Source organism: Xiphophorus couchianus, chromosome 11, assembly GCF_001444195.1.
Source record: "Xiphophorus couchianus chromosome 11, X_couchianus-1.0, whole genome shotgun sequence".
Taxonomy (NCBI): Eukaryota; Metazoa; Chordata; class Actinopteri; order Cyprinodontiformes; family Poeciliidae; genus Xiphophorus; species Xiphophorus couchianus.
In genome coordinates this window covers 10,170,539-10,197,262 of record NC_040238.1, presented here as the reverse complement: position 1 = coordinate 10,197,262, position 26,724 = coordinate 10,170,539, and the positions used below count along the sequence as shown (strand labels likewise).

The 26,724-nt window shown below is 39.4% G+C and overlaps 3 protein-coding genes across 7 annotated transcripts in view; 1 reads left to right on the top strand and 2 right to left on the bottom strand.

The window, feature by feature from the left end:
- pof1b (POF1B actin binding protein) overlaps positions 1 to 4,268 on the bottom strand; it is a 36,601-nt gene extending 32,333 nt beyond the window's left edge. For 2 of the 4 annotated variants that reach the window (XM_028030998.1, XM_028030999.1), the window contains exon 1: positions 3,490 to 4,268. In XM_028030998.1, coding sequence (XP_027886799.1) covers positions 3,490 to 4,035 — 546 coding nt within the window. In that variant the 5' untranslated portion in view covers positions 4,036 to 4,268. The remainder of the gene's footprint in view (positions 1 to 3,489) is intronic. The other 2 variants (XM_028031001.1, XM_028031000.1) reach the window with 2 other exon arrangements.
- Positions 4,269 to 7,095: 2,827 nt separating this feature from the next.
- LOC114153090 (putative monooxygenase p33MONOX) lies at positions 7,096 to 18,289 on the top strand. 2 transcript variants are annotated; one of them, XM_028031395.1, is made up of 9 exons: positions 7,096 to 7,249; positions 9,059 to 9,182; positions 9,795 to 9,860; positions 11,540 to 11,715; positions 11,793 to 11,907; positions 12,074 to 12,201; positions 13,388 to 13,488; positions 13,596 to 13,783; positions 15,590 to 18,289. In XM_028031395.1, exons 3-9 carry the CDS (start codon positions 9,836 to 9,838, stop codon positions 15,796 to 15,798), a joined length of 942 nt encoding a protein of 313 aa, XP_027887196.1. In that variant the 5' UTR covers positions 7,096 to 7,249; positions 9,059 to 9,182; positions 9,795 to 9,835; the 3' UTR covers positions 15,799 to 18,289. The 2 variants fall into 2 exon arrangements, with proteins under 2 accessions (XP_027887196.1, XP_027887197.1); XM_028031396.1 differs by having other exon boundaries at positions 15,593 to 17,508.
- Positions 17,776 to 25,067, bottom strand: LOC114153089 (rho GTPase-activating protein 24-like). The gene is made up of 8 exons (XM_028031393.1): positions 24,933 to 25,067; positions 24,561 to 24,768; positions 23,405 to 23,537; positions 23,210 to 23,283; positions 22,967 to 23,088; positions 21,960 to 22,176; positions 20,441 to 21,346; positions 17,776 to 20,029 (listed from the first exon to the last, which is right to left on the bottom strand). The coding sequence occupies exons 1-8, from the start codon at positions 25,063 to 25,065 to the stop codon at positions 19,789 to 19,791; spliced, it is 2,034 nt and encodes a 677-aa protein (XP_027887194.1). The 5' UTR covers positions 25,066 to 25,067; the 3' UTR covers positions 17,776 to 19,788.
- Positions 25,068 to 26,724: the final 1,657 nt, after the last annotated feature.

The window sequence follows — 26,724 nt, the reverse complement described above, 5'->3', positions numbered from 1 at the left end:
TATTTGAAAAATGGAAAGAGTACAGAAAGGAAATGCAAGGCACGCAGATTAATTAAAGAAGCAGACAAGAGGTTCATGCTAACTCTGGAGGTGCTGCAGAGATGATTAGATCAAGCTGAAGAATCTGTTAACTGGACACTCCAAAAATCTGGCCTTTATTGAAATGTGGCAAGCAAAAACCTGTTCAAAGTTTGCTTAAAGCCATGTAGGGGGCACATAAAACATGTGGACAAAGGTGTGCTGGTGAAATGTTGAATACTAAAGAACCATTACAGGACATTCCTTCGGGAAAAACTTGAGACTTGGGTGGAAGTTCAACTTCCAGCAAGATACGCCTCTAAACATCCAACCAAAACTACAATGGATTCAAACAAAGCCATGTCATGTTTTTAAATCTTACAGACGCGTAGTATGTCTTTTAACAACCCTTCATTTATGAGTTATAAAACCCAGACGTTCAACCCTGGAAGGCTCACACTATGCGGGAGTTTGTTTTATATGCAAATTAGCAAAACATCTGCAGGTATGCGGACCTTTACGTCATCTGCTTTCTGTTCATCTGGCCTAGAGTATCTTGTGACAGATACTCTAGGCCAGGGGTGTCAAACTCCAGTTCTCAAGGGCTTTTAGATGTGCTTCTGCTGCACCACCTGAATAGAATAATTAGGTCATTAAGGCTCTAGAGAACTGATCTACACAAGGAGGAGGTAATTAAGCCATTTCATTCCAGTGTTTTGTACCTGTGGCACATCTAAAACCTGCAGGACAGCGGCTCTTGAGGACTGGAGTTTGACACTTGTGCTCTAGGCTGTGAAAAGTCAGAGCCCGACGTGAGAACTGAGAATCTGGTGCCACATAGCACACATTCCCACAGCGCCACAGCCTGTCTGAGGCCTCAGCCCTGCACCGCATTTCTGTCTTCCCTGACATCTGTGACGGATCATGACTGGCAAACTAATAAACAGAGATGTCTGACAGCTCAGTGTGAGCCCAAACTGATTTATGAAAACAAAACAAGAGGTCAAGCAGCAGAATCAGCTCTTAAAACGAGCTGCTTGCCAGTTATTTATCTGGTTGAGAAAAACAGAGAAACCAGTCCACCAGGAAGCCTTGCATACTCTAGTCTCAATAACTAGATCATAATGATTTACAAGTACAGTTGTTACTTGTTAAAATCAGAACAAATACAACAGAAAAGTGAAGACAGTGAAGAATGACACACAATCACCATAGACATCAAGGAGTCAAGAGTCAAACATGTTCAAGCTGCTACAAATGACGTTATAAACAGTTTAACAAGAAGCCACTAGCTATTAGGAGCCCAAGAGTGAACTGAAATAATAGCAGGATCAAAAATAATGCTTTAGTTCACAGGTGTCAAACTCCAGTCCTCGAGGGCCGCTGTCCTGCAGTTCTTAGATGTGCCACAGGTACAAAATGGCTTAATTACCTCCTCTTTGTGTAGATCAGTTCAGCCCTGACCCTTGCTAATGACCTAATTATTCTATTCAGGTGTGGTGCAGCAGAGGCACATCTAAAAGTTGCAGGACAGTGGCCCTTGAGGACTGGAGTTTGACACCCCTGCTAGTTCATTAAGCTGCTTTTGGTTTTCTTCAGAAATGCAAACACTGCATCATAACATACCTTGATTATTTGGTCGAGAGTCGAGAAACTATTAAATTTGACTGAACAAGTTAACAAAAACAACCAAACAACGAATCTCTGAATTTCAAATCTACAAACTCTGAAGTAACATGATCACTATTAGGTATACTTCAGAACTGTGGGTGCCACTGATTTAAAGAGATACAAACAACTAGATGTGTAAATAAAGAGTATTTCTTGAGCTATAACACATTTGATGATCTGCACCAATAGTGGCTTTTAAGGTGAACTTTTTAGAGAAACCCTGGACTTATGGAAGGGTTTCTGTTGATCTGTCTAACTTGGAATTTGAAGACAAAAGGAATTCATTACTATTCATACAAACCTTAAAGAATAATTGGTTTTAGTGTTGAGACTCCTTTCTGTTTACTTAGAGTCTGGAATGGTTGCTGACATATGCCAGATTAGATTGGGTGTTGGTTATTTTATCCCTTCACTTTTTTACACTTTCCTCGTTTTGTTCTGTACTCAACTATCTTACTGTAGTCATGGCTACATCCAGGACATTAGTATCCACTTTTCAAACTTATGGTTCGTAATGTGGACCCTCTCATATTTCTGGTTCCATGTTAGCAGACAGAGCTAACATGAATTGACCAGAGCCTCTACGTCTCAATGACATTTAGAATTGCTATTTTTGTTTATCAATTTGCCTTTTCTCCAATTTACAAACCCATTTTATACCCAGGGTTTTGTCCCTTACTACCATATCATTGCCATGTGTTAACCACTTAGCCATTTATGTCTAGTTATTTATGAATTTTGATACTTAACAGCATCTTTTCTGTAGATTTTGCAATTCATTTCCATTGCTCGTGGTTCCAATCTCTGGTTTGGTCACTCTTTTCGTACGTGGTCATGACTCTTGATCAAATTAAATCAAATCTGAGAAACCTCATATTTATTCGTTTTACTTTTTGAAGTTGCATGAGCACATTTCCTTGCAGATCAGCTCGATTTGATATTACGTCAACTATTACTCAATCCATCAGTTGTCAAAGTGGATCCAAAACTGTCCTTGTTCAAGTTTGGTCAAAGGCGGCAAAAAACTACAAATGTATGAAACAACAACACTCCTGGCTGACATTCCTCTGCTTCAGTTAAACACCTGACAATCCTACATGCATTACTATCACATGACCAAACAAACACCAGCCACGTCCCTGCACCTTCACAAAACACACAAACACGGGGATAAAGATGGTAATAAACATCGGTTACGATTTTAAAAAGTAAAATGCATCAACAGGAAGATGCTCAAAGATCATAGTTGTCTGTATTTAAAAAGATCGACTAAAACAGAGACTGGAACCACAACCAAGGGAAATAAATTGCTAAATGTTCAGAAAATAGTGTATATTAAACCTGTATTTGAGACTTTGGTATTTTTATGACATCTGTTATTAGTATCTGTTTACTTACTATACATAGTTTTACTTATAGGGCCAATATTTCATGTTTAAAAATGATCTACATCAGCAAGAGATTTGATTTCCCTCTTCTACAGGACAGTGAAGGCAGCATGATTTGAGGTTGCATGTGACGTAAATGTGCTCCACTTTTCTTAGTCAGTTCATCGAAATAAGTCAAAGTCCAAAGCAGTAAAAGTTTGTTAAAGTTGCCATACATTTGATCAAGATCATTTTTTATACTCAAATATGTACCTTAAATCATAAACAAAAACTGCAAGTTTGAATCATTCATGTTCCCTTTGAACTTTTGCTCGAACTAACAAATATTAGCCCGAATGTTTGAAAGTTTTCAGAGCAACATTTCATTTTCTAGTGATTCTCTCTTTAGAGGGAGAAAGACGGAAGCGCTCACCTCAGTAATAAAATTCTGTTGCTGCTGCTGCTGGTAGATCATTTCAGTCGCATGGTTGCTGCTGTTGCTCACACGGGGCAGAGTCTGCAGGTACATCGGCTGCACCATGGGCTGCACCATCGGCTGCACCATGGCCTGCTGCAACACGGGCTGCTGCATCATGGGCTGCTGCATGAACACGTAGTTCTGCTGGGGCATGGCCTGCTGCACCGGAACCAGGTACCGCATTGTCCCGTAGGAGCCGTTCATCGCGGTAACCGGCAGCGTAGTCACATTAGAGACCGAAGACAACTGTATCGGTGAAACCGGAGACACCGGAGAGACCTGTGGGAGCGGAGACGCCGGTGACATCGACCTGGTCGAGAACACCTGCGTGGCCACCGGCTCAGATGTCAGCGTTTTGTACGTGTGAATCTTCTGCGTCGTGTGGACAACCGGCTCGGACGTCATCGTTTTGTACGTGTGAAACTTCTGGGTCGACTGGACAACCGGCTCGGACGTCATCGTTTTGTACGTGTGAAACTTCTGGGTCGTGTGGTGAGACATGTTGACTCAAAACGTTGGAGCAGAGCAGCTCGGACCGAAAGGAAAACAACCGAAGCTGCAGCAAAAAAAAAAAAAAGTTTGGGAGAGTCCACGAAGTGAGGAAAAAAAAACAACACGCAGGATTCTAAAGAGCTCCTCCGTGGGGTGTCTCTGTCTGCAAACTGGTGATTCGCCACTGACTGATTTCCTCCTCAGCTGGGAAGACTGGGTAGGAAAGTCCGGTTGGAGGAGTGACTTGTTTGTGAAGGATAACCTGAAACATGAGGGAGGAGCTGTGCTGCTCTGAATGCAAATGTTAGGGAAGGAGGGAGGCGCAGAGACACATTTTTACCGTGGAACCCAGCACACAACTTCAGGCATGTCGGCCTGATTATTGGCAACGCCCTGAAAAACTCTTTGCGAAGATATTACATTTACCTTCGCATGAATAAAAGAAAAGAAAAAAAAACACACAAAAAAAACATGCAACAATGGCTAGGCACATTTCCTCTTACATGTATGCTACTTTACTTCACACTGTTTCCTTCAAGCCCAAAGGCAAAATAACGAACTCACTTTAATAGCCACAAACAGAAGCTGGAAATTTCAGTAGAGGTGAAAAACAAACATGCATAATCTGATTCAGCCGCCAGGTGGAGACAAACACAGGTTAATAAAGAATCCGACTTTGTATTATTTTGTAAATAATGACACTTTAATGCAAAGTTGGCACTTTTGATGGACTTTTAATGTAACGTTCAGAGAAACTTTGCATTAAAAGTGTCATTACTTACCAAATGACCCTTCATAACAATGATGAGAGAATCATTTTGTGGACAGAAGGTTCAATGAGCCCCCAGAACATAATGAAGTGACCATAACTTGCAAATCTATTGGTACACAACACAGTAACATTGCAGATTATTTTTAATAATGCAAAAGTGGATAAAGTAACCACAACTTTTACCTGTTAAAGAATGGAAATAATTTACGACCACCAAGCCTCCAAAAAATGTAATTTAGAAAGTTGAAAATCTTTTGAAACTACGGCAGTAGATTGTATTAATTCTTGTATTTTATGTTAGAAAAAATGCAAAATACTTTCAGTAACATTACATACTTTTTATTTTCCATATAGCGCAGCAGGTTCAGCAAATACAAAACACTTCTGAACAATGACGCATGTGACCTAACAAGTGTGACTTTAAGACGAAATGTAAGTTTGTTTATTGTATTTTTGAGTTCAGACATATTTAATGAACAAACCAGAGGTGGGGTGAGTAACCCAAATTTTAAAAAGACAAAGGTTCGTTGCGGTGTACAAGCTTACCTTGTGTAAAATCGGATGTCGTCATCAGACCCTGCGAACCTTTGTAATCCAAAGGTAGATTGGATTTTCGGTTCTTCGATCTGGTTTATTAGCGTTTTTATTTCTTCTTTTGTCGTTTTCATTTATTGCCAGCTTGTTCTGGGACAGAGCAATAATCGTGATCTGCAGAAGTGCACTGCACAGGCCGATCAGTTGCTCGGCTGTCTGGCTCTGGTCTGCTCTCTCCTTCCCACACACTCGCTCTTTCAGGCTGAACACAGAGGTTGTTCCATTGAAATAACGCAGGGACGGCTCCTTTAACCATTCTTCTCCCACCAGCAGTTTTAGGCTGAAGAAGCTGATCCAGAGTGAAGTGAAGTGAAGGCTGAAAACTTTGCTACCCGGTGTTAACGTGAAATTGTGCGCCATCGTCTTTTTAAGTCAGGATCGCCTGGAAGTTCATGAAAACTTAAACGCCCGTTACATTTGGAAGACGCCGTGCACCGTGGAACACAACAGTGTTCATGGTATTGCTGAAATTGATTTTGAAATACTATTTTCTTTCCTTGCGGTCATGGCCACTCAAAGCGGAAGCAAGTCAGCCGCATTTCGCTCAGCGGATGTGACCTCAGCGCCGTACGTGCAAAGAGCCCGTTCCACTGCTTTATCGAAATCCCTGTGGCGGTTCGTGCCTGAATACAGCTTTTTAGACAGGAAGAAAATCTTTATTTAGAGACAAAAAATAGTAGTAAATACTATAATAATAATAATAATAATGTTTAAATATAATAATAACTATGTAATGTATAATAATGATAATTTTGTTGTTGTTGTTGTTATTATTATTATATTGCTATAAGCAGCAAGAAGAATGTCCAGGCGTAGTCTTTCTCCCATAGGCAAAATCGAAAACTCCCAAACAAAAATTAAAAAACTGTGTGTGAGCCACACATTAGAGGTCGTGGCGAGTCTGTTTCAGGTCAAGTCACAACAGTCCCAAATATTTAAAAATTACTTTTCTAGCTGTATTTCTCACTCTGAAGGATGTCAGTGACATCCTTCTCATCTGTTCTACAATGTTTTCTATTTTACTACTTTTTCTGATCCTTATTTTACTTTATGTTATGTTCAAATCTGAGTAGAATAGGACTAGAATATCCTTTAACTGTCCTATGTGGTGAAATCCAGCTGTACCAGCCGCATGTTAAGGGTAAATAGAGAAGCATTCATATTCAGACTAAGGCAATAAATCAGGCCTCTACGGAAGAGGATTAGGGCCACCGAAAAAAAAAAGAATTCTGAGATTAAAGTCAGAATTCTGACTTTAATCTCAGAATCCTTTTTTTTTTAAAAATCAGAATTCTTTTTCTCTTTTTCGGTGGCCCCAATCCTCTTCCGTAGGCCTCTGTATGGCATGTAACTGATTGAAATAAAGATTAATCATGATCAATTAGCAAGGGGGCAATCATGATTAGGGCTGGATATATTTGTCTAGGTTATTGTCTGATGTTGAACGTTTTTTAATTATCTGAAACATTATATGTGACAAAAAAAAAACGAAACCCAAAGAAATTCACAAGGGAAATATTTTTAGAACAGCTTGGACGCAAAAACCTGTTTCTGTTTGAAATATCGTCGAAATTAAAATATATATTTTAAATATTTTTTTAATAATTCACACGCTACATCTTTTAATACGGAGCAGATCTCACAACTATCTCGGCAAACAGCTAAAAGACACGCACACTTATTTTTCTCGCGATGTTCAGCGAGACCAACCAAACCTGCAGTGCATGAGGAAGCTTTTCCGTCTGCAAACACAATAATGGCTGCCGCCCAGCTGCTTTGTTTCAAGGCCAGCCTACGAATCGAAACCGGCGTATTAACGACGTCTGCGTCTTTGCTTTGATACATTTGTTACTTCAGGTGAGAGAGAATTATGCAAAATGCGCCAATAATGCCGTTTTCAGACATATTTACCTACTATCTGTTTGATGTACTCTGCTTTTCAGCACAGCGTTGCGGAGGTTCCGCTATTCTCTGCGCAAAACTATAACGAAATTGACTTTTTGCAACGTAAATGGTCAGTTTGCAGTCGGTCTTGTGCGGCGTTGGCAGTTAATGTTCATTTTTGAGTGGGTAAAAATATCATTTTCGAGTCTAGTTATACTGTCGATGCCCAACAACAAGTGTTTTAGATCGGATTTTTCTTCGTAGAAGCGTACACTTGACAATATTTTTAAACGACGTATAACTAATGTCGGCTACATTAGATGGAATAAAATAAACGGAAATTTAACGAGAGGTCTGAAGCAATAACAGCAGCGCTTCTTCTTCTAGCTGTTTTTTGAATGCAGTCTGGTTAAGGATTGTTAAAACAGGTGACCCTGTCAGGACCTTCAAGTTTGTTGTCTTTTTTTTTTTTTTTTTAGCTGATTTTAGCTCAGAAATATTTGCCTTAAGGCCTTCTTGATCCAAACATGTCTTTAATTTGAGGTGCACGTCTGCACATTAAAGCCTGGCTGCAGTGATCCTGTTTTATAAGGGTTTAATAACGGCACCAGCTTCCCTTGCCATGGCACGCTTTAGTGGATCTTCTGTCCTCTGCAATCTGAGTTGCTGTCTCATTGTTGGCTCCACGCAAGTTTATGCAAGAAATGTGTCACCCTTTTCTTAACATACTGTTTCTGAAAGAATTGGACCCTCTTCGAAGTAATTTGGCCCACATGAAGGCTAGTGATTGGTTTGTGAGGGGATTTTTAGATGCAGATGCTGGATCACTGCACACAATTCAACCCTGAAATATTTGACAGAAGTCACAGTCACACCACACGTACTAACATGTTCCTCAGAGAGGAAGCAGGAGTACCCACTGAGAACCCTTTCACGCACAGGGAGAACATGCAAACTCCATCCAGAATGACCCCGTGTCGAGATTCGAACACCAGACCTTCTTGCTCCAAGGCAGCAGTGTTTCCAATACCAACTGACCCAAGAAAGAAAATCCATATTTGTAGACAATAAAAAGTGGATTTTAATCGTAAGATAACTTAATAAAAAGTTAAATACCTTTTTATTCCTCATGAAACTTTTTCTACAGTTAAAAATTGATAAAGAAAAAAATACAAAAGGCATTAGACTGGGGGAGAGAGAAGTCAATGGAAACCACAGCAGAATGTAATAATTGATGAAAAAATAAATAAATAAAAAAAACACTGCAATGAAACCAAAGATACTTACATTGTGATTGCTGTTTTGTTCTCAACCTCTTGCTGGGAATGTTTATTTAGCAACATTTTTATGAAGTTTTTACATAAAGAATAGTGGAAGGCCAACTAACCGGCTGCATACAATTGCATTTCAAAGCAATAATTAATTTCCCTTGAACTCTAACAAGCTACCAAAAATCGAGACAATCTTTAGCAGTTGAATTTGTGCCGGTAAAACCATTTTTGATCGAGTTTGTCATCGGTTTTCCATGTGAACTTAAGTCTTTTGTCTGCCGAGGCTGAACTGGGAGACAGGAAACTCATTTCCACTTCCTCCAGCTGCTTTCTCAATCTTTTCCCTACAATAAGTGATGGTGAGCACAGAGTGGCGTGCTGTGTGTTACTGCCCATACTCTGGTTGTCCGCTTTGCCGTTGGCTCTAAGGGCGAAACACTGAGTGGTTGTTTGTCCTCTGCAGGATTTATGCAATGGAACGACTCACTTTTGTTCTCTGCTGTCTCCTCAGGTGCGTCAGTGGTATTGCTGCTCTCCCACAATGCATTGCCAGAGGCGTTTGTGTTCGTCCCACAGACCAGTATAACAATTACCTCCACTCCTTCTAGCCCAAGTCAGAGCAACAAAACTGGAAGGTAGGTCTCTTAAACACAATATGTGTCCTATGTGGAAAATACTGAAATACAAAAGTCCCATGTAAGGAATTTGTTTTTCCTGAGAACTGAAAGTTGTGGTAATGATGTGTAAGAAATTTTAATATGCAGCAGCTTAAAAGTAAAATCCAGTTTTGAACCTTCATGCATTTTTTGCTACTATTCATCTAGCATTCACTAAAGGAATGCTGTGTTGTTGCATTTTGGGCAATAAAATGTTTATTTCCGTATTTATTTGGAGCCCTAGATTGCACTAAGGTCAAAGCTCATTGTGTCTTTATTCTCGAGCCTTGTGAAGTTGTACAGGAGAATGCTGCTCTTGTGCCAGAAGGGGTTTGTGCAGAGTCAACAAGAATTTGCACTTTTGAATAAATTTACTCAATTTAGCTCCTGTTTTTGTTTTTACGAAAATGTTCAGACGTGATTGTACTGCTGTAACAAGTCTAAGTATTAGATTTATTACATAAGTCTAATACTTATGGTCTATTTGGAAATACAGTGTGATTTCTAAACAGAAATTGGTCTGATTTCAGTTTAGAAGTCAGACAGATTTAAGCCAACGCCTCTCTCTCTGTTTCCTTTCATTCCTTTCAGGTTCTCCCCTGACTCAACTTGTTTATTAACTAACTGCAGCTATGTCTGGTTCTGGTGACTTACCAGGTGAGTACTGATATGGATTAATGAAGGTCAGTTTTAAATTGATAAATCAGTACGTGCTCTGCCCATGCTCAGTAACTTTATTTTTATTTTGTTTTTTTAGGTTACGTCTTATGTAACAAAAACCAAACAATAAAGGCTCATTTAATTCTCATTAGGTTAAGGGTTTTATTAAAGAGGAAATATTAACTTGTATAAAATGATAAAAATATATATATATATTGGTCACAAATGCAAGTTTTAGTTTGGTCTGAAAAAATTTTTTAAATTGACTTACTGAACATGATCACTCCTCCTTTCTGCAGAGATTTACCACAGGTCATTCACTGCTCTGTTAATGTTTGTATCTGTGGGAATATTCTGACCTGAATATCAACAAAACCAAAGTCCCTCAGTCGCCTCGGATGGGAGCTTTAAAACTTGGCAACTGCTTCTGCACCTCATATGAACCTACAGCTGCAACCGCCTGCAACCTCATACCTAAACCAACCATTAACTTTGCTGTGACTGAACAATATTTATTTTCCTAACTGAATCATATTCCATGTCACCAGATAGTATTCATAATTTCATGTGTAACTGAATATGTTGAAACTTTGCTTTTAAATTGTTCTGTGGTCAGGACACCCAATAAAACAAGCAAAGTGAGTTATTTTAGGAAGGATAAGATCCGTCTGTCTCAAGTTAAGTTGTCAGATGGAGGTAAGATTATTTCTACAATGGATTTTTCTTTAAATTTGGTTAAATCCAATTTATAAACTAATTATTGTAGGGGCCGGGGGGTTTATTTTTGTTGGGTAAATTGTATTATTAGTATTATCAAATATTTGTTGTATTATGTAGCCTTGTAGTTACATTTAGATAATGTTTCTGTGTGTTCATTAATTCTGATTTCTTCCTAATCCCTCCTTGGAAGAGGGAGGTGACAGATATTCTCAGCAGGACTCCCTGAGAGATGGAGGTGTTAGTTGTTCCAAGCTGAGTTTTACAACCCTAGAGGAAACTCTGCTTTGTTCTTTGTGCTACAAAGCCGACTTTTAATACATTTTTTAACTTTAAATTTGTGTTTTAACATTTTATTTTCATAATTGATTTTTTAAAAATATTTATTTGTAAATAAACCAATTCAACATATAAAAGTTCAAACTCTTTGAGGAAATAAATCGTTAGAATTTCCTTGTCAGTGACTTATTTCAGGTCCATGTTCACCACAGTTTTATCAGAAACTTAATAGGTTTAGTCTGTCTGCTTATAGCAAACTAATATTCCTCTAAGGAGCCATCAGTTTATCATTTTTCACATTTTTGTCATTTGAACTCATCCAGATGAGCTTCAGATAATATTTCTGTTTTTGATGATTTTGGTTCGGAAAATCATCATCCCAACATTTTTTGAGTTGGAGACGATGTCCCTGTTTATTTCTTATCTGAAAAGAATGGAACAAAATGTCTTTGGATATTTTCCTATTTTTAGAGCCTTTATTCAGAAGTTTCAGGGTTTTTTTCTTTCAAGTGATTCAGTCCCTTTAAATATTTAGTTTCCAAGCACAAAAAAACATTAATGTTAACTTTAAGCTTTTGTCCACTTTGTTCGGAGCCGCTTTGCTACAGTGAAATCTCTCCATTCTGGAGATGAAGTAATATCACAGTGAAAGAGGAGAAAATATGAACTTATCTCTGCAGCCATCGAGGGTTCTGGGATGGGTGGGATGAAGCTCCCCGTCGGAATGACTCGGCGGGCCCTCAGCTACGACGACAACCTGGAGGCCCCCATGTCCACGCCGCCCCACGACATCAGCATCAACAACCTGTGGAGGCGGCCTGTAATACCGGAGAGGAAGTTCTCCCAGCTGGCCGAGGTAAAACACGGTTTCCATTTCCACGCCTGATCGTTTCCCAACAGGTCCACTTTCAGTCTGACTGTTTGACCTTACAGGAGGATGAAGGCGGCGCCGTCAAACAGGCTGCCGGGCAGGATGGCGGCCTCTTCAAGGCTCCTGCTGTGGTGAAAACTAAGGCTTCGTCCATCATCATGAATTCTCTCATAACCAGTAAGTTGGAGCTCCTATAATCTATGTAACGATCCTTTATTAGGGTGGAAAGTTCTCCATGCTATCTGAATATTTTCTAAATCAGACTATTTGATTAAGACATGAAAGTAGATTTTGCTATCAAGCAGCTTTCCACTAGAGTGAATGTATTGTCGTCCGCCCTCAGAGCACACTCAGGAAAGCATGTACAAGTTTGAGCAGACGGCGGGCCTCACCGACACCAGTTACACTCCACACAAAGGCCTGACAGCGGAGGAGACGAGACACCACCACCGAGTCCCCGAGTCCCTCCAGGTCAGATCAGCACGTCAGTAAGAAAACATGAGGAGCCAATAGTGTGCTTTATATGCTGGCTTTACAGGCCAGCTGACCAATCACAGCTGCAGATCACATGAACAGGGTGGCCGCACATCCTTAAAAAAAATCTTAAATACATGCATCCAAAATTAAGGCCTTAAAATGTCTTAAAAGTATTCAAAAACATGTAAGTTGGCCTTATATATGTTTATTACAGGTCTTAAATTTCATCTTGGCAGAGGTATTGATCTCGTATTTTCTATGTAGTTTATTTTTTTGCAGGACTTTTCTGTCAGGCAAACGTTTGAGTCATGGGCAGATATTACGTTCTGACTCGGGTGGAGTGTTTAGTGGAAATGGAAGAAGCATTTTTTGTATATGAAGAGATTCTGTAAGACTTTATGGTATTAAATGATATACAATATAACTCCTCATTGTTTTGCGTCATGGTCTGTAGTAACATCCTCCTCTATTTTCCTTTCTTTTTTCCCTGTTGGAGTTTACTTATCCAAATTTGATGGAAGTATTTTATCTTTAGTGAAGCTAAAAAATGCAACTCCAGCAGTATTTTCTGCCTGGTTTGAACTATTATTATTTGAATTCATCCGCTTGCTGTTGAAATTTTCCTTTTGCAGTGGAAGGCAAATAAAGAATAGTTTTCAAATATTATAAAATAAGTCTCGGTGCACATTTGTGTTCAGACCCCTGGTTGTTATTGGAGGCTGCAAAAGACTTGATCAGCTTCAAGTAGGATAGACAGCCTAAACATATATCCATAAATACTATGGGGGGTTAGCTTGAAAGTTCAAACCTATATCAAATTTAGAAGCTGCAAAATTGCTCTTACTGAATCTGACTGAGTTTAACATATTTTGCAAACAGGAGTCTGGCAGATTTCAACCTCAGCAAAATATTCATGTTCAATGGACTCAGGGTGCTGAAAATAAAAGCAGACACATTCTCAGAATGTTAAATAAAAATAAAAAAAAAATAAAAAAATCTTTCACTGTCCTTCCATATCATATTGAGTTGCTCTGTCACATAAAATCCCGAGAAAATCCATTAAAGTTTGTTATGTAATGTACCAAAATGTGGAAAAGTCCAAAGGCTTTGAATGCTTTGGCAAAGATCTGTATCAGATGTAGCAATGTTAGATAACAGATACCTCTGTGTTGTTGTGTAGAAGCTGCAGATTCAAAGCCTGGAGGCCAGAGAAGAGAAATCCTCCTCTGCCCAGTCCACTCCATCGAACACTCCGCACAGCTCGCCGAAGCAGCAGCGCAGGTACACATGCAGCTTTCAGCTTCCTGTGGTCTGAGCCCTGCTTCTGTGCAAAGGCGTGACCTGGATAAGGGCCTGAAAGCTGGCATGCTGTTTGTGTTGGTTTGCAGAGGCTGGTTCGGGAGTACAGGGTCAGAGGTCAGCATCAGCTCCTCTAACAGCAGTGTGGACATGGGAGGAGGAGGAGCGGCGGGAGATCCAGGCGTAGGTGGAGCGGTCGAGCGGTGGGGCGTGTTTGGGCCTCGACTTCCTGTCCAGAGTTCAGCCTCTGACGTGGGACCAGATGGTTCTGCTGCAGGTAACAGTAAAGGCGTGCAAATGCTTAAATACAACAGAAACAAGTTCTAGCAACACAAACTCATTTTGTCCAGCATGAGTGATCTGTTCACAAGGTGTTCACGCATCCTTAGTCAGTCCTAAATCTGCTTATCTAAAACTAAGGCCTTAAAATGTCACAAATTCAGTAGAAAATATCGTCAAAATAATGGTCTTATTTTTTTGCCAAAAGTGATTTTTTTTTCTTTTGCTTTAAACATCTTTAGGAAAGAAAGAGGTGGTAATTTTTTTTGTTGTTTTTTTGCCAAAGATAGACCATTATATTAAGAAGGTGATGATATGCATGTTGGCCTTAATTGCATTAATTTGCAGGTCTTAATTTCGTGGTGGCAGGACTCTGTCGTGCGTTCTACGTAATTCATTTTTCTTGCAGGATTTTGCTGTCGAGGAAACGTTTAGTCGTGCGCAGACATCCTCATTGCTTTTTGAGGCTACCACTAACTAGCTGCTAGCATGCATGTGCTATCTAGCAAACTAGTGTAAGTTTATCGCTAGTTTCCTGGAGGACGTTCGTCTTAGCCTCTGGCTCACTTCTGTTGCCTATCCATATGTTCATTCAGTGCAAAACAGCTAAGCATTACTACTGTGTAAAATATTCAGTTTTCTTTTGTACATTTCTGTCATGATGCAGATCTTAAATTGTATTCATAATGGTCTTAAAAAGGTCTTAGACCTACAAAAACTGTGGTTTATCAGTAGGTTGAGGTTCTGTCCCAGATTCACAGCCACATTCTGGGTTAAAGGATGAAAGCAGGACCTTCAGACTAGCGGTAAACACTGATCAACATTCACATTGTCAGTCATTGGCCCCTGCAAAGAGTGACGCAGAACGTCCCTCTACAGAAACACATGAACACCAGCAGACGCTGCTGAGAAGCTGCTGTTAGATGGTAGCATCTGGAATGGTTGAACTGGAGACCTAAAGTCTCTCCTTCAGAATGACTCTAGGTAGGTGATCAGGGAATGATCGCTTCTGGATGTGTTTGGGATTATTTGAGATTTGTTTATCTTCCTGTGGGATTTTAAATTTGTTAAGTTCAGAATAAGTATTTTTTTTGAATTAGCTAGAGACATTTTAAAACAAGAATTGCTACAAAAGTGCAAAGCAAATAATAATGCACTATTTGCAAAGTAAACACGGGGATTAGAAATGTATAATTTCAGCTCTGGGATATAACGTAGCTCAAAAATGCATCTAAATAAGAATAGAGTGAGTCATAGCTTTTCCACTCCTATGCAGATGACATTCAGTGTTACATTTATCCTCTGTTTGGCTGCTTGAGTGAGATAAGATCTTGGATGAACAGTATAATTATTTTTTAAATCAGATTTGGTTGTTTTTAAACAGCTCTATGAATAAGTGACTTAAGACCTACATGAATTGTTTATGGAAACGCTCGCTTTCTTCTGTGCAAAGCAGTTCCAGATGGTCTGTAGAGATGCGTGGTTTGGAGGCAGTCGCTAGTTCTTTCTAATCAGTTTCTGACATATCTGCCTTCCTTACAGGCCAGTTTCTCTTGTCTTTCCCATCTTGAAGAGTGGTAAAAATAAGCAATCCTGTGTCGTATCGTATTTATACCTGAAGGAAACAGAACACCATCGATGACAAATTAGAAGTTGCTTGAAATTTGTATTAAAACAATCTAGAAAAGATGATTCAGTAAAATCTTTTAAGTGATTATTGATGGTTTTAAAAATAATGCTACTGCACTGAAAGATGACCCAATTTGAGTTTTTGCATATGCTGACTGCTGCGTTTTTCTCCCAGCAGGCTTTGCCATCCAGGCGTACCGTGGAGCCCAGAAGCCGACCCCCATGGAGGTGATGAAGTCGCAGGCCACGCGACTGGCTGACAACCCCCAGAGGGTGTCCCCGCCCAAAATGGAGATCCCCACGGTGGAGGGCCGGCGGCAGGGAGCGCGGCCCCACAAGCTCAAACACCGAGACATGAACATCCTGACGCCGTCCGGCTTCTGAGACGAACGCCGTCGATACGACCAAGGTCCCATGACATGAAAGAAACGCCCCAGGGTCCCTCATTTTACTGTTCACAGTCTCTTAATGTTCAGGTTAAACAGAAACATGAGTCTTAGCATTTCCAAAGACATTCTTTTTGTGCTTGCTGCTCATTTCATGTTTCTATTTTCTATATATCATTAATAGAATAAACTCTAGTCAGAGTGAAAGCATTTGAAACCCCCCTGGGTTTGATTTATTTATTTAGGAGGAATTCAAAATTTATTGAAATACATTGAGTTTGGAACTTGAGAACTCTGACCATCTGTCATAACTGTAATGTCAAACAAGTGGTGAGCTGAACTCCAGCTGAAAGTTTTTCAGAAGCAGAGCTCTACAGTTCAGGCGTTCAGCAGCTCAGACTGGGTTCATGCTACAGCATAGTTAGCTTCAGTTAGCTAATCTGTAAAAAATAATGTTCAATATTTTCTTCCCTCATGTTTTTGGTTTATGTCACCTTGTTTATTATGTTGACAATTTTTACCCAGCTTTTTTTTTTTGTTTGTTTATTTTACAAAAAATAGTTAGCATGAAAAACATAGTTTCATCTTTGGATTAATTCATTGGCATTTACCCTCACTTCATCCCTTCCTGCTTCACACACATGTATTTTATTCATTTTTTTGTTTTTCATATTTTTAGTCAAGTATTTTCATGAATTAAGCAGATAAAGGTGCGTAAAAAAGTCAAATCACATGTCAAATGTAATCTATTTCTGCTATATTTTGTCTTATTTCCATTGATTCTTATGACATTAACGCCCCGATCAAACCAAAATAACGTTTTATGTTAGATGTTATTTGAGTCACATTTCCTGAGCAATATTACTGAGCATTAGGGCCGTTGCAGATAAAAAATGGAGTGGAAGAAATAATGTGGCCAAACTCAGAAATTCTTAAATTATCTTCACATATTTATGAGAAAACAATTAGATATTCTCCCATGTCGAATGTTAACACAGGGGAAAAAAGTAATTTTACACGATTAAGAGCATAAATTGTGATGTATTTGCTGACTTTATGTAATCAGACATTTGCCATAGAAAATGCAGCAGTCGTAAATGTTTCCTGTATGTGAACATCTCCAGAGTTCAGACTCCATGCAGCTTTCCTCTCACTGTTTAGGCGTTTATCCAAGGCCTGTTTGAGGCGTTCATGGCGAATCCAAACCCAGAATATCTCATTCTTTTTCTTGCAAATATTTAACATTAATGTAGAAGATTTTAAGTTTTTTGGGGTTTTTTTGGCAGAAATTAGGGGTTTTTTTGTTTGTTTGTTTTTTTATCTCCAACAGCCCAGATACTCTGTCATGTTGACAGCACTCTGAGGAAAATTCTTCTGACTTGATAGCTAACAAAGTCCAAAACTACAAAAGGTCAAAATAGTCACTGAAAGATTTCCTGCTCGCTACATTTATCGTGATTCTTTTGTTTTCAGCCTACTGAACTCTGTTGTATTCATGTCACTATTTTTGCTGGGTACCAAAAGAAAATCACTTTTCATGGGACCTTTGAGCCGTAACCACTTAGTATAAACTTTCCAACATGTCCGCCACAAACACCTCAACAGAAAAAAAGTTAAATATTTCTATATGTGCTGATGTTGTGTGTAAAATCAAATCGTCTCTTTCACCTTCTGCTCTTTAAACTGTTATATAAAAGCTTCAACTTGACGTCAGCCTACAGACACCTGCTGTTTTGTTCAGCTGAAGTTAAAACGCGATTATGGTCCCAGATGTAACAATGCACTTTATCCCCTGTAGAAACTGTTTTCATTTGCCTTGTTAATGAGGCACCAAGCAGGATGGGATGAAGAAGTCGAACCACTTAAGTGGTGATCAAACCAACAGAGCAAAAATATTCCAGATATATTGTAAAAGTTGTCTCAGGAAGAATTGACAGGCTCCTGCCCTGTGGAAGGTTAAGCTGAATTATTTAAGTTTTTTTTTCTTCCTTTTTCATTGTACATATTTAACATATTCTAGCTTTACAGACATTATTCCAGTTAGAAATCAAAAGGATGAAGACATTCAGAGTTCAAATCAGAGATCTGTTCTCCCCTGAGCTCAAACTTCTTGTAAAGAAATGTGAAATTTTCACTCATTGAACTCACTTTTCTCCATTGTTTTTACTGACGGCTGCATTTGAAGGAATTTGTTTATTGACAAAATTTTTTTATATACATATATAACTTTAACACTTTATATATTTTCTCCCTAAATAACAAAATATGGTCTTACTGCCAAGTGATCTTAATTTAGCTAAGTTATTTGCTGGGCTGATTTGCAGATGATGACTAACATTATATATAAACGTTCCTGTAAGATTACACATGCAAAGCATCTTCATTAAGAACTTAGGTTTTTTTTTTATTGGCACCTTTGACCATAAAGTGAACCCTTTTTTCTTATTACTATTTTCTGATGTAATAAAATAAAAAATACTGAAAGTTTACCACTTGTAACTGCTGTGGTCGTATTCAGATGCTGTCATTCTCTGTGGTCACTAACTGTTGATATTTGATGTATCTACTTTCCATTTGTTAAAGATGAGTCCATAGTACTTGTGTTTACAGGTGCTTAGTGGTCAGTGTGTCACTCTCCCCCTTTCATCAGACTGAAGCATCACAGTTTGATGTTCTGTCTGTAGGTGTGGCTCAGTTCTGGTAGAAAGTTTCTGTCAGTTGAGTGATTTTTATTTTATTTTTCTTTTCGATTTTTTTAGTGTCTGTACAGTTTAGTTCACGTTGCCGGCACAGTTTGACAATAAATATTTCATCCTCTGGGGAAAAAAAAGTCTGAGCTTTATTGTTTTTGGTTTAAAAAAAATTTATTTTAACAAATTTCATTGGCACTTCATGACAAAGATCATTTCCACGTTGCTCACAGTAGATCTCATCCTCCTGTGACGAGACCTGCTTTCAGTTTTCATTTAATTCATGTCAGATTAACTGGCAATAATTAATAAAAGAAAGTGGATTAAAATAGGTTTTATTAGAAAAGATTTTTCATGCGGAAAACAGTGGTTTCAGGTTTCAAATGACAATGCGCCGACATAAATATTGAGAGTCCAGGTGGATGTGATATGAAAGGTGCAGGTCTTTCACGTCTCAAGAAATCAGAATGTCAGCATTTATGTCATTTAACCAAGTTTTATTATTTATACTATAGTATAAGACATTCTAATGAGCTCAATTTGGGTTTTCATTGGCCACAATAATCAAAAGTAACCTTTGAAGAATCTGTGAGTAATGAATCAATGAACAGTGGACCCCCACCTATTTAAAGTTCAGTAGTTGTGTATTCTTTACTGCTTTTTGTTGGGAGTTCTGGGACCTTATAGATTTGTAAATGTGCCCTTAAATTAGTAAAGGTGGAACTAAAAATATTTAACCATAATTCTTAAAGATGTCTTAAAAACAAAATGAATTAAGTGTTGGAATAATTTCAGTTTTACATATTATAATTTATGAATCTTATTTCATTTCCACCACGATTTTGTAAAGAGCAAAATGGTCTTTAATGTCAATATGTTAACTGTTTTAACCAAACAGGTAGGTCACGCCGACACGTTAAATCTTTTGTACATCATTCTGTCAGTCTGGGCTTTTTGGAGTAAATAAAGGCGTACAGTTTTGACTGTATGTGGAACATAAAACTGATGCTTTATCACATGGAGACACATGGGACTGACTGAGTCTCAATCGTACAGCACAGGCTTCAGTGTGCTGCCTGAGTTGCCTAGGAAGACAAGAATTAATTTGAGATTTAAAGGCAAATTTCTAAAAAAAAAAAATGCCATCAGACCTGACCTTTAATAACGTGAACCTCCACTAACGTGATGTTCTTGTTTCTGTTTTCATACCATTAACTCATCTTGACATAATCTGTCCAATGCTAATTGCAGCTTTTTTTCTTCCCTTCTTCACTCCTGCTGAGAAAAACTTTCAGTCTTCAGATGCTTCCTCCGCCAGCTCTTCCCAGATCTCCTCCTCTTCTCCTTATTTCTCCATATGTCCTGAAGAACAGCTCCATCTCCCTCTGAAGGGTGGTGTTCCGGCGGTCTGCATCTGCCTTGGCTCGCTCCATGTTTCTGATCTTGATCTCCGCCACGCTCTGGCTTCGCCTCTGCTGCTCCAGACTGAGTCGCAGAACGGCAACTTGCCGTTCGAGGACGTCATTGCAGCGCTCCAACCTGTAATCCACCAATAAATGACATGGAGTGACCAAAGTGTTGCACCTCTTCATTTACAAAGAATAGTGTTCAGATTTCCTAAACTTTTGTATATTTTTACATCTTAATTTTGTTGCAGCACCTTTGCGTTAGGAGTGAACTGATTGCAATTTTCTGACCAATTGCTGATTACCAATCTTTAAAAAGCCTGACCCACCGACTCTGATTGTGGCCGATACTGATATTTTTGTCTGAAATGTTGCTAAATATAGCAAGAACATCAGTGAGTTGGCAACAGTGGGGTAATTAATGTTAACTGTAAACGTGCATGTCCTGGTGAGCGGGTCTGTCAGTCAAAATGTAGGGGTTTAGGGTAAGTGTTAGGGGCCAGATGGAAATTGTATGGACCTTAAAAATGCGGAAAAGTAATACCTCTCAATCCTGTTTTGGTACTCTGCCTTCTGCTGAGTCATCTGCTGCCTCAGGTTGGCCAGCAGAGAATTAGTGTCCCTCGATTCTACGTGAGACTCTTGAACCTGGAGATCCGGAGCCCCAGAGGGGAGGAAGACCTCTGAGCTCCCTGTGCTGAGAGGGCTGATGCTGATGACAGAACAGGAAGCCCAGGAGCTTGGATGTTGCTTGGCACTATTGCCGTCATGAGCATCTTTATCACAAATTTCCTGTTCTGTTCTCTGACTCAGAGGCAACATTCTGGATCTCTTTGGTGGGATATCAGGACTACTGACCCCCAGGTCATCATTGCTTTCATCTAATGGTAGAACTTCACAGGAAGACCATGAGGAAGAGGAGTCTCCTGCCTTCCCCAGTTCCGCTCGATCTACCTCTGCTTCACACATTCCAACATTGGTTCCTGGAGAATCTGAATCAAAGTTCTCAGTAGGAACATTCTCCAATGTGTGAGACAAAGAGGCTCTATCCAGGTTGTCATAGACAGAGGGTGTACTGTCCTCCTGTGCTTGACTGCTCCCCCCACTGGCTGCTTCAGGAATATCAGCCTCTTCCTCTGCTCCACTACAGCTCCAGTAGGCAGAAGCTGCCTTTTCTTGGCGTTGCCATCCCATTGCCCCCCGATTTGAGCTTTCAGCCTGTAGCTGGGGGTTGGTTGTTGTGGCTTGAGCATTTGCAGAAGATGAACCCTGCCCAGCATGGTACTTGTAAAAATCTCCTTGGTGCCTGCCAGGGTGGTGGTTGATGGACTCACTGGAAGAAGGCAAGGGGTAGAAGCAGTTCTCTGGATGGGAGGAAGTGTAGCGATGGCCAAGGTGTTTCTTCTGACCAGAGAGCAAGTCTGATTTACCAGCAGCAGAGAAGATACAACTGCAGGGAAGAAACTTCAAGTTATTAAAGACAACTCATACTGAAGTCAGACTGAAACTGTGTTGCACAGAGGCATTTATTTTGGATCTTTAATGTTAACTAGAACCTCAAAAGTGAGAAACTGCAAAAACACAAATGTTAAGTATTGTTGGTTTAGTTTCCACTGCAAATATCTTAGTACCTTTGAAATAAAACAAAACTAACTTACAGTAAGTTTTTCAGCACAAGATAGGAGCTTGTTTTAAGTCAATAATTCCTATATATTGATGAAAAATTAGCAGTTATAAGTGAAATACTCTGCCAGTGGAACAAAACTGTTTTCTCATATTATAAGTTTAAATCAAAATGTCTTTTGTAAGTTTTCCTCTGATTACAAGGTTTATAAAGATTCGGATTTCACTTTCCAGCAGGACCAGGTACCTGCCCACTGGCGGATGTTTAAAAAAGTGCTTTGAAGGTCATGGTGACGCTGTGGTTGGTTTTAAACTCAATTACTTCAATAAATTAACTTTTCCATTGAATTCTATTTTTCAGAGGCCTTTATTATTCTCTACTTGTGTGAGAACGACTAATCGCCAACTGACGGTTGAATGACTGAACCCTTGGGTTTTACCTAGTGTGGTCTGCATGTGCGGCTGGTTGTCCTGATTCACTGGAGTGGTCTGCAATAAGAGGCAAAGACAGCTGGCGAAGGCAGGGCGGTGGCTGGAGATGGGGTTGCTTCAAAGGCGTTGTAGAAGGATGCAAGCAGGCAGAAGGAGGGAACTTGGCAAACAGAGATTCATGTTCTCTGATCAGCTCTGACATGAGCACCTGGACCAGGTTTGCAGCTTGGAGACAGACAAGAAGAACCTTTGTGTGGAAGTCAAAGCTAGAAAATGTTGTTGCACTTGCTTAAGGTCATATATCCTAAACTTAAGCAGGAGCTGAAATAATTTTTAACAAGTACTGGTTGCAAGATAGAATAAGAATATATTCAGGTCTGGATCAAAACCGCCAACATGTCAAAAGGAAGTAAACTTAAGTTTTTGGAAGATAATTCCAACAGGCAAAGCACTGAGCATTACCTCTAAACCCAGGAGTAAGTCAGGTGCAAGCATCATGGTATGGCATTTTGTAGAAATAGATGAAATTATTGACCGTTTTGACCCAAAATCTGCAGGTGTAAGCTAGAAGACTGACAGTGAAGATGCTAAGCCTTTTGAAAACATCACCAAGATTCCAAGCATATTTCTAAATCAATAAAATAAAAGCCTCAAGAAGAACAAAGTTTTGCAATCGACTAACACCAACTCAGAACCTGATCTGACAGAAAACCTGCAGGGTTGATAAACTCCTACCTAAGAAGACAACCATGAGAGACAAAGTTTATCAGTGACACTAATGTTTCCTGACAACTGAGAAAAATGGAAAAATGATGTAAACACATCAAGAGTAAGTCTGCAAAAAATAAATTCATGATTTCTGCAGATTTTCTTACCTTTTATGCTTTTAATTTAGGGGTAAAAAATATTGGCTTGTTCTAGATCACTGAAAAACTGTTATGAAGAAAGAAATTATTGCTATCATGCAGTATTTTGAAATAAGCAAAAACTATGAAATGAACTATTGCCAGTTTACCTCCCATGATGCTTTGTGGGTCTTCAGCTTTGGCTCGAAGGATGTTTGGTCCAAACACGGTCGCCAGGTTCTGGACGTTCATCTTATTACTGCTGGAGCAGCTCTGGACCTCATTCAGAAACCTGCACACACATCCCTTCCTCATGAGCTGCACAAACAGAGAAGCTGGTCCCAACTTTGAAACAATCTGCCTTGATTTAATCACCAAAAATGTCAAAACTAATGAAGTCAGACAGATCATACTGGCAGATAAAGTTGAGTAGGTTGAAGTTTGCGACGGGTAACTCATGAAGAAGATTCTTCAACTCCTCCAGACCCTGAGGGATAAAACAGAACGAAGGAACCTTTCTAAAATAAAACACTCATTAAACCTAATCTAATCTGAGCAATGTGTTTTCATCAGTCTCTGTGGTGTGGTGTGGGGCACTGAGTGATTACCACTGAACGGTCACTTAATAGCTTCTGACCGCAGAGCAGAAAGTCCTGGTAGTGGCTGTAGGGAACCAGAGGTTCTGGTAGCTGCCTGAGGTAGAGCTTCAGCAGTGACGCCACAGTGTGGACGTCTGTCCTGCTGCAGACAAAACACAACACATCAGATTCCTTACCTAAACCGCCACGCGCCCCCAACTCAAAGTTACATTCACACTTCAAAGTGACTGCAAACAAATGCACAATTATACATCCATACATCTTTGAATAATAGAAGTAGAGCTTCTTGCATAACCAACAAGAATGCAGCAAGTGGTTTCTGGATAGTAACATTTGTCTTTTCCAGCAGTCAGAGTACAACACATACAGCGGTAAAACCAGCTGACCAAATGTACTGGAGCTCTGCTTTTGTTGCTAGATGACATGCTAAATGCCACTGGGGTTGCTAAGTAATAAACTGCACTTCACTGGGGTTGCTAGGTAATAAACTGCACTTCACTGGGGTTGCTAGGTAATAAATTGGACTACACTGGGGTTGCCAGGTGAGAGGATCTTACATTCCAGAGGTTTTTGTAACATGTCATTTTTCAATTACCAAAAAACATTCAATTATTGCCCAAAAAAAACCTCTGGGTGTTTTTGAAGTGCTTTAAAATACTTTTTTTCAGCTTATTAATCACTGAATGGCTTACGAAAATACATTCAAAACACATTGTCACAACAAAATAATCTGGAACATCTTCCAGGTCCCTAAGGTGTTTTGGTTCAGGTCTATTCTTCATCCCCAGAATCAGAATGAAACATTGAGAAGCAACATTCAGTTTTTATGCTTATCTCATCTGGAACAAACTTCCAGAAAACTGCAAAGATGCTGAAATACTGAGTTCCTTTATATCAAGGCTAAAATCCCACCTGTTTAGAGTTGACTTTGATTAGTTGTAAGTGGCACATTAATCGACATATTCATGATTTTGATGTTGGCATTTAACAAAATGTAAAGTTTATTGCTAGCTTCAGAATTGGTTACTGTGCTATTATGGTTTTTTATGGTGTAAAGCACTTTGAACTGCCAATGTTGCTGAAATGTGCTATACACACAAACTTGACTTTACTTGACTTTAATGTGATCTGAAATCTGTGTAAGAAAAAAGAGAAGGAGCGGAACCTGTCAAAAGACGGCCGTTCACCAGAATCAAAAGCCTCCTGGAGTTCTTTCACCAGACTGGCGCGTCCAGGCTGGCGAAACAAGCCCACCTCATGCAGACCACGTTCACGGATGAATGTCACACACTGCTCCACCACCAGAGGAACCAAGCGCACCCCATACCGACGCTCATACAGCACCGTCTCCTCCAGGCGTTGCCCAAAAACCCCTGAAACGGAAACAGAAATCCCTCCCTTACGATAAATCCTAAAATCAGACTGGAGTTCTCTGTTTTTGTTAAGCTTGTAAGAGTCAGTAAATGTTCAGTGTTAGGGTCTCCAAGTAATACCAGTGAACACATGAACCATCTTGTGTGTTTTAGAGAGTTCGCACCTGTGAAAGGGATCCAGACTCCCTTGTTGAGGCTCTTCAACCATTCGTCACCCTGACCGGCGCTGTTAGATAGGAAGAAATAGGATCCTGGACTGGCCAGCACGTCTCTGTTACCTAAATATAAATCAGACATTTTCACTGAAGAGGTTCTTCTCAGTGGGGATCATCATAAATCAGTTCCTCCTGTCTGAGATTTAACATAATGATAATTTTGGTCTTATTTGTAGCAAATAGGTAGCTACATTAGCAGTATGCTAAAAAGAAATCTTTTTTTAAACCTGCATTTTATTATATGTAGAAACATTTTTAGGCAGTATAATTACTAGAAATTGTTTCAAAAGCTAATGTTAAACCAAACTCAACTCTTCTAATGACTGTTTCTGCTTTGAGTCATGCTCAGTGATAGCTTTCTGGCTAACCTACTCAGCTAATGAAGCTAATGTCCAGAATAAAATTCTCTTTAGATTAGGGTGACCAGACGTCCTCTTTTTCCCGGACATGTCCTACTTTTCAGACCTAAAAAGATGTCCAGGGGGAATTTACAAATCGTCCGGGATTTTGGTCAACTGCCTCAAAACACATTACATAGTTTAGGGCACTGCGCACGGCGCTGCGTGTCACGTAATCCCTGAGCCGCGTCATTGCGGGCAGCACCCCCCCCCGGGTTTTCCCGAATTTGTAACAGTTATAAGACTACATATTTACTGAGGAAGACACAGTTGAACTCTTTCTAGCCTTTCTTAAACATTTCTTCAATGTTTAAGAAAGGCTTAGGGTCTCAATTCTCACTACTGAGTTGTTGCTTTTGTCACCATTTCCAGACTCTTAAATGTCATTGACTTTGCTTTTTATCTGTAATTTTTATCTTGAATGTCTTAAGATCAAGGAATGATGTACTACTTTTGAGATTTTTTAACCTACCATAATTTGTGTATATAAATGATTTGTTGCTTCTACAGGTCTGACAGCTTTCAGGAATGACAGTGGCTAAAGAAACTGAACTGAAGTATGCTTAAACACATTAAATTCATGATTTACCAAAGTTTGAGTTGGGTTAGCTTTTTTCACCAAGCTAATCATTATTTTAAAACTGCATTCTTTATTTACTTTGGTTATCTTTGTTGATCTGTAGGAAGCAAAAGCAGAACAGTAGATGTGACCTTCACATGCCCACCATGGCTTAACACATTTAAACACTGTCCTCTTTCTATTTCCCCATCATCTTTAGCTTTCTGTCCCTCTCAATGTCAATGTATATACACACACATGCACACACACACGGACACACAAGACAAGAATCCCAAACTTCCTGACTCAGCATTTAAATGTTTTCCTTGTTGAATGACACACATGCAGCCAGAGTTTGGGAGGGATTGGGAATTAACATGCCAACTGTGTGTATTTCTTACCTTTGTGGCCTGTACTGTCATATTTCCAAGACTTAAAGCAGCTGAGTCCCATGCTGCAACCACTTCTGGCCTGGTTGGAGATGCTCAACCCAAAGTGAGGACGTATTTTACAGAGTTAAAGAGGGATTAATACATAAAATAGGTCCCAAGTCCCTTAAAGAATCCTTCTTAATCTCTATAATTGAGATTGTACATTTGACAAAAAAAGACCAATTTCTGGTTAGAAAGAGACGCACCGTTAAGTGGATGCTGAACAATCATGGGACAACTAAATTGTAAAAAATTAGGAAGAAAAGCAAAATGTCTCTAACACGGATCTACAGACTGGTTTTAGAAGTTTGGATTGTCCAAATGTGTGAGTGAAGACATACACATACAAATGT

Coding starts and splice junctions, on each gene's coding strand:
- LOC114153090 (XM_028031395.1), top strand. CDS start 9,836: ATGTCTGGTTCTGGTGACTTACCAG. Junction 11,716..11,792: donor AGTTCTCCCAGCTGGCCGAG/GTAAAACACGGT, acceptor TTGACCTTACAG/GAGGATGAAGGCGGCGCCGT. Junction 11,908..12,073: donor CATGAATTCTCTCATAACCA/GTAAGTTGGAGC, acceptor GTCCGCCCTCAG/AGCACACTCAGGAAAGCATG.
- LOC114153089 (XM_028031393.1), bottom strand. CDS start 25,065: ATGTCTGATTTATATTTAGGTAACAGAGACGTGCTGGCCAGTCCAGGA. Junction 23,538..24,560: donor GAACGGCCGTCTTTTGACAG/GTTCCGCTCCTT, acceptor TTTTGTCTGCAG/CAGGACAGACGTCCACACTG. Junction 21,347..21,959: donor GCACATGCAGACCACACTAG/GTAAAACCCAAG, acceptor TCTTCCCTGCAG/TTGTATCTTCTCTGCTGCTG.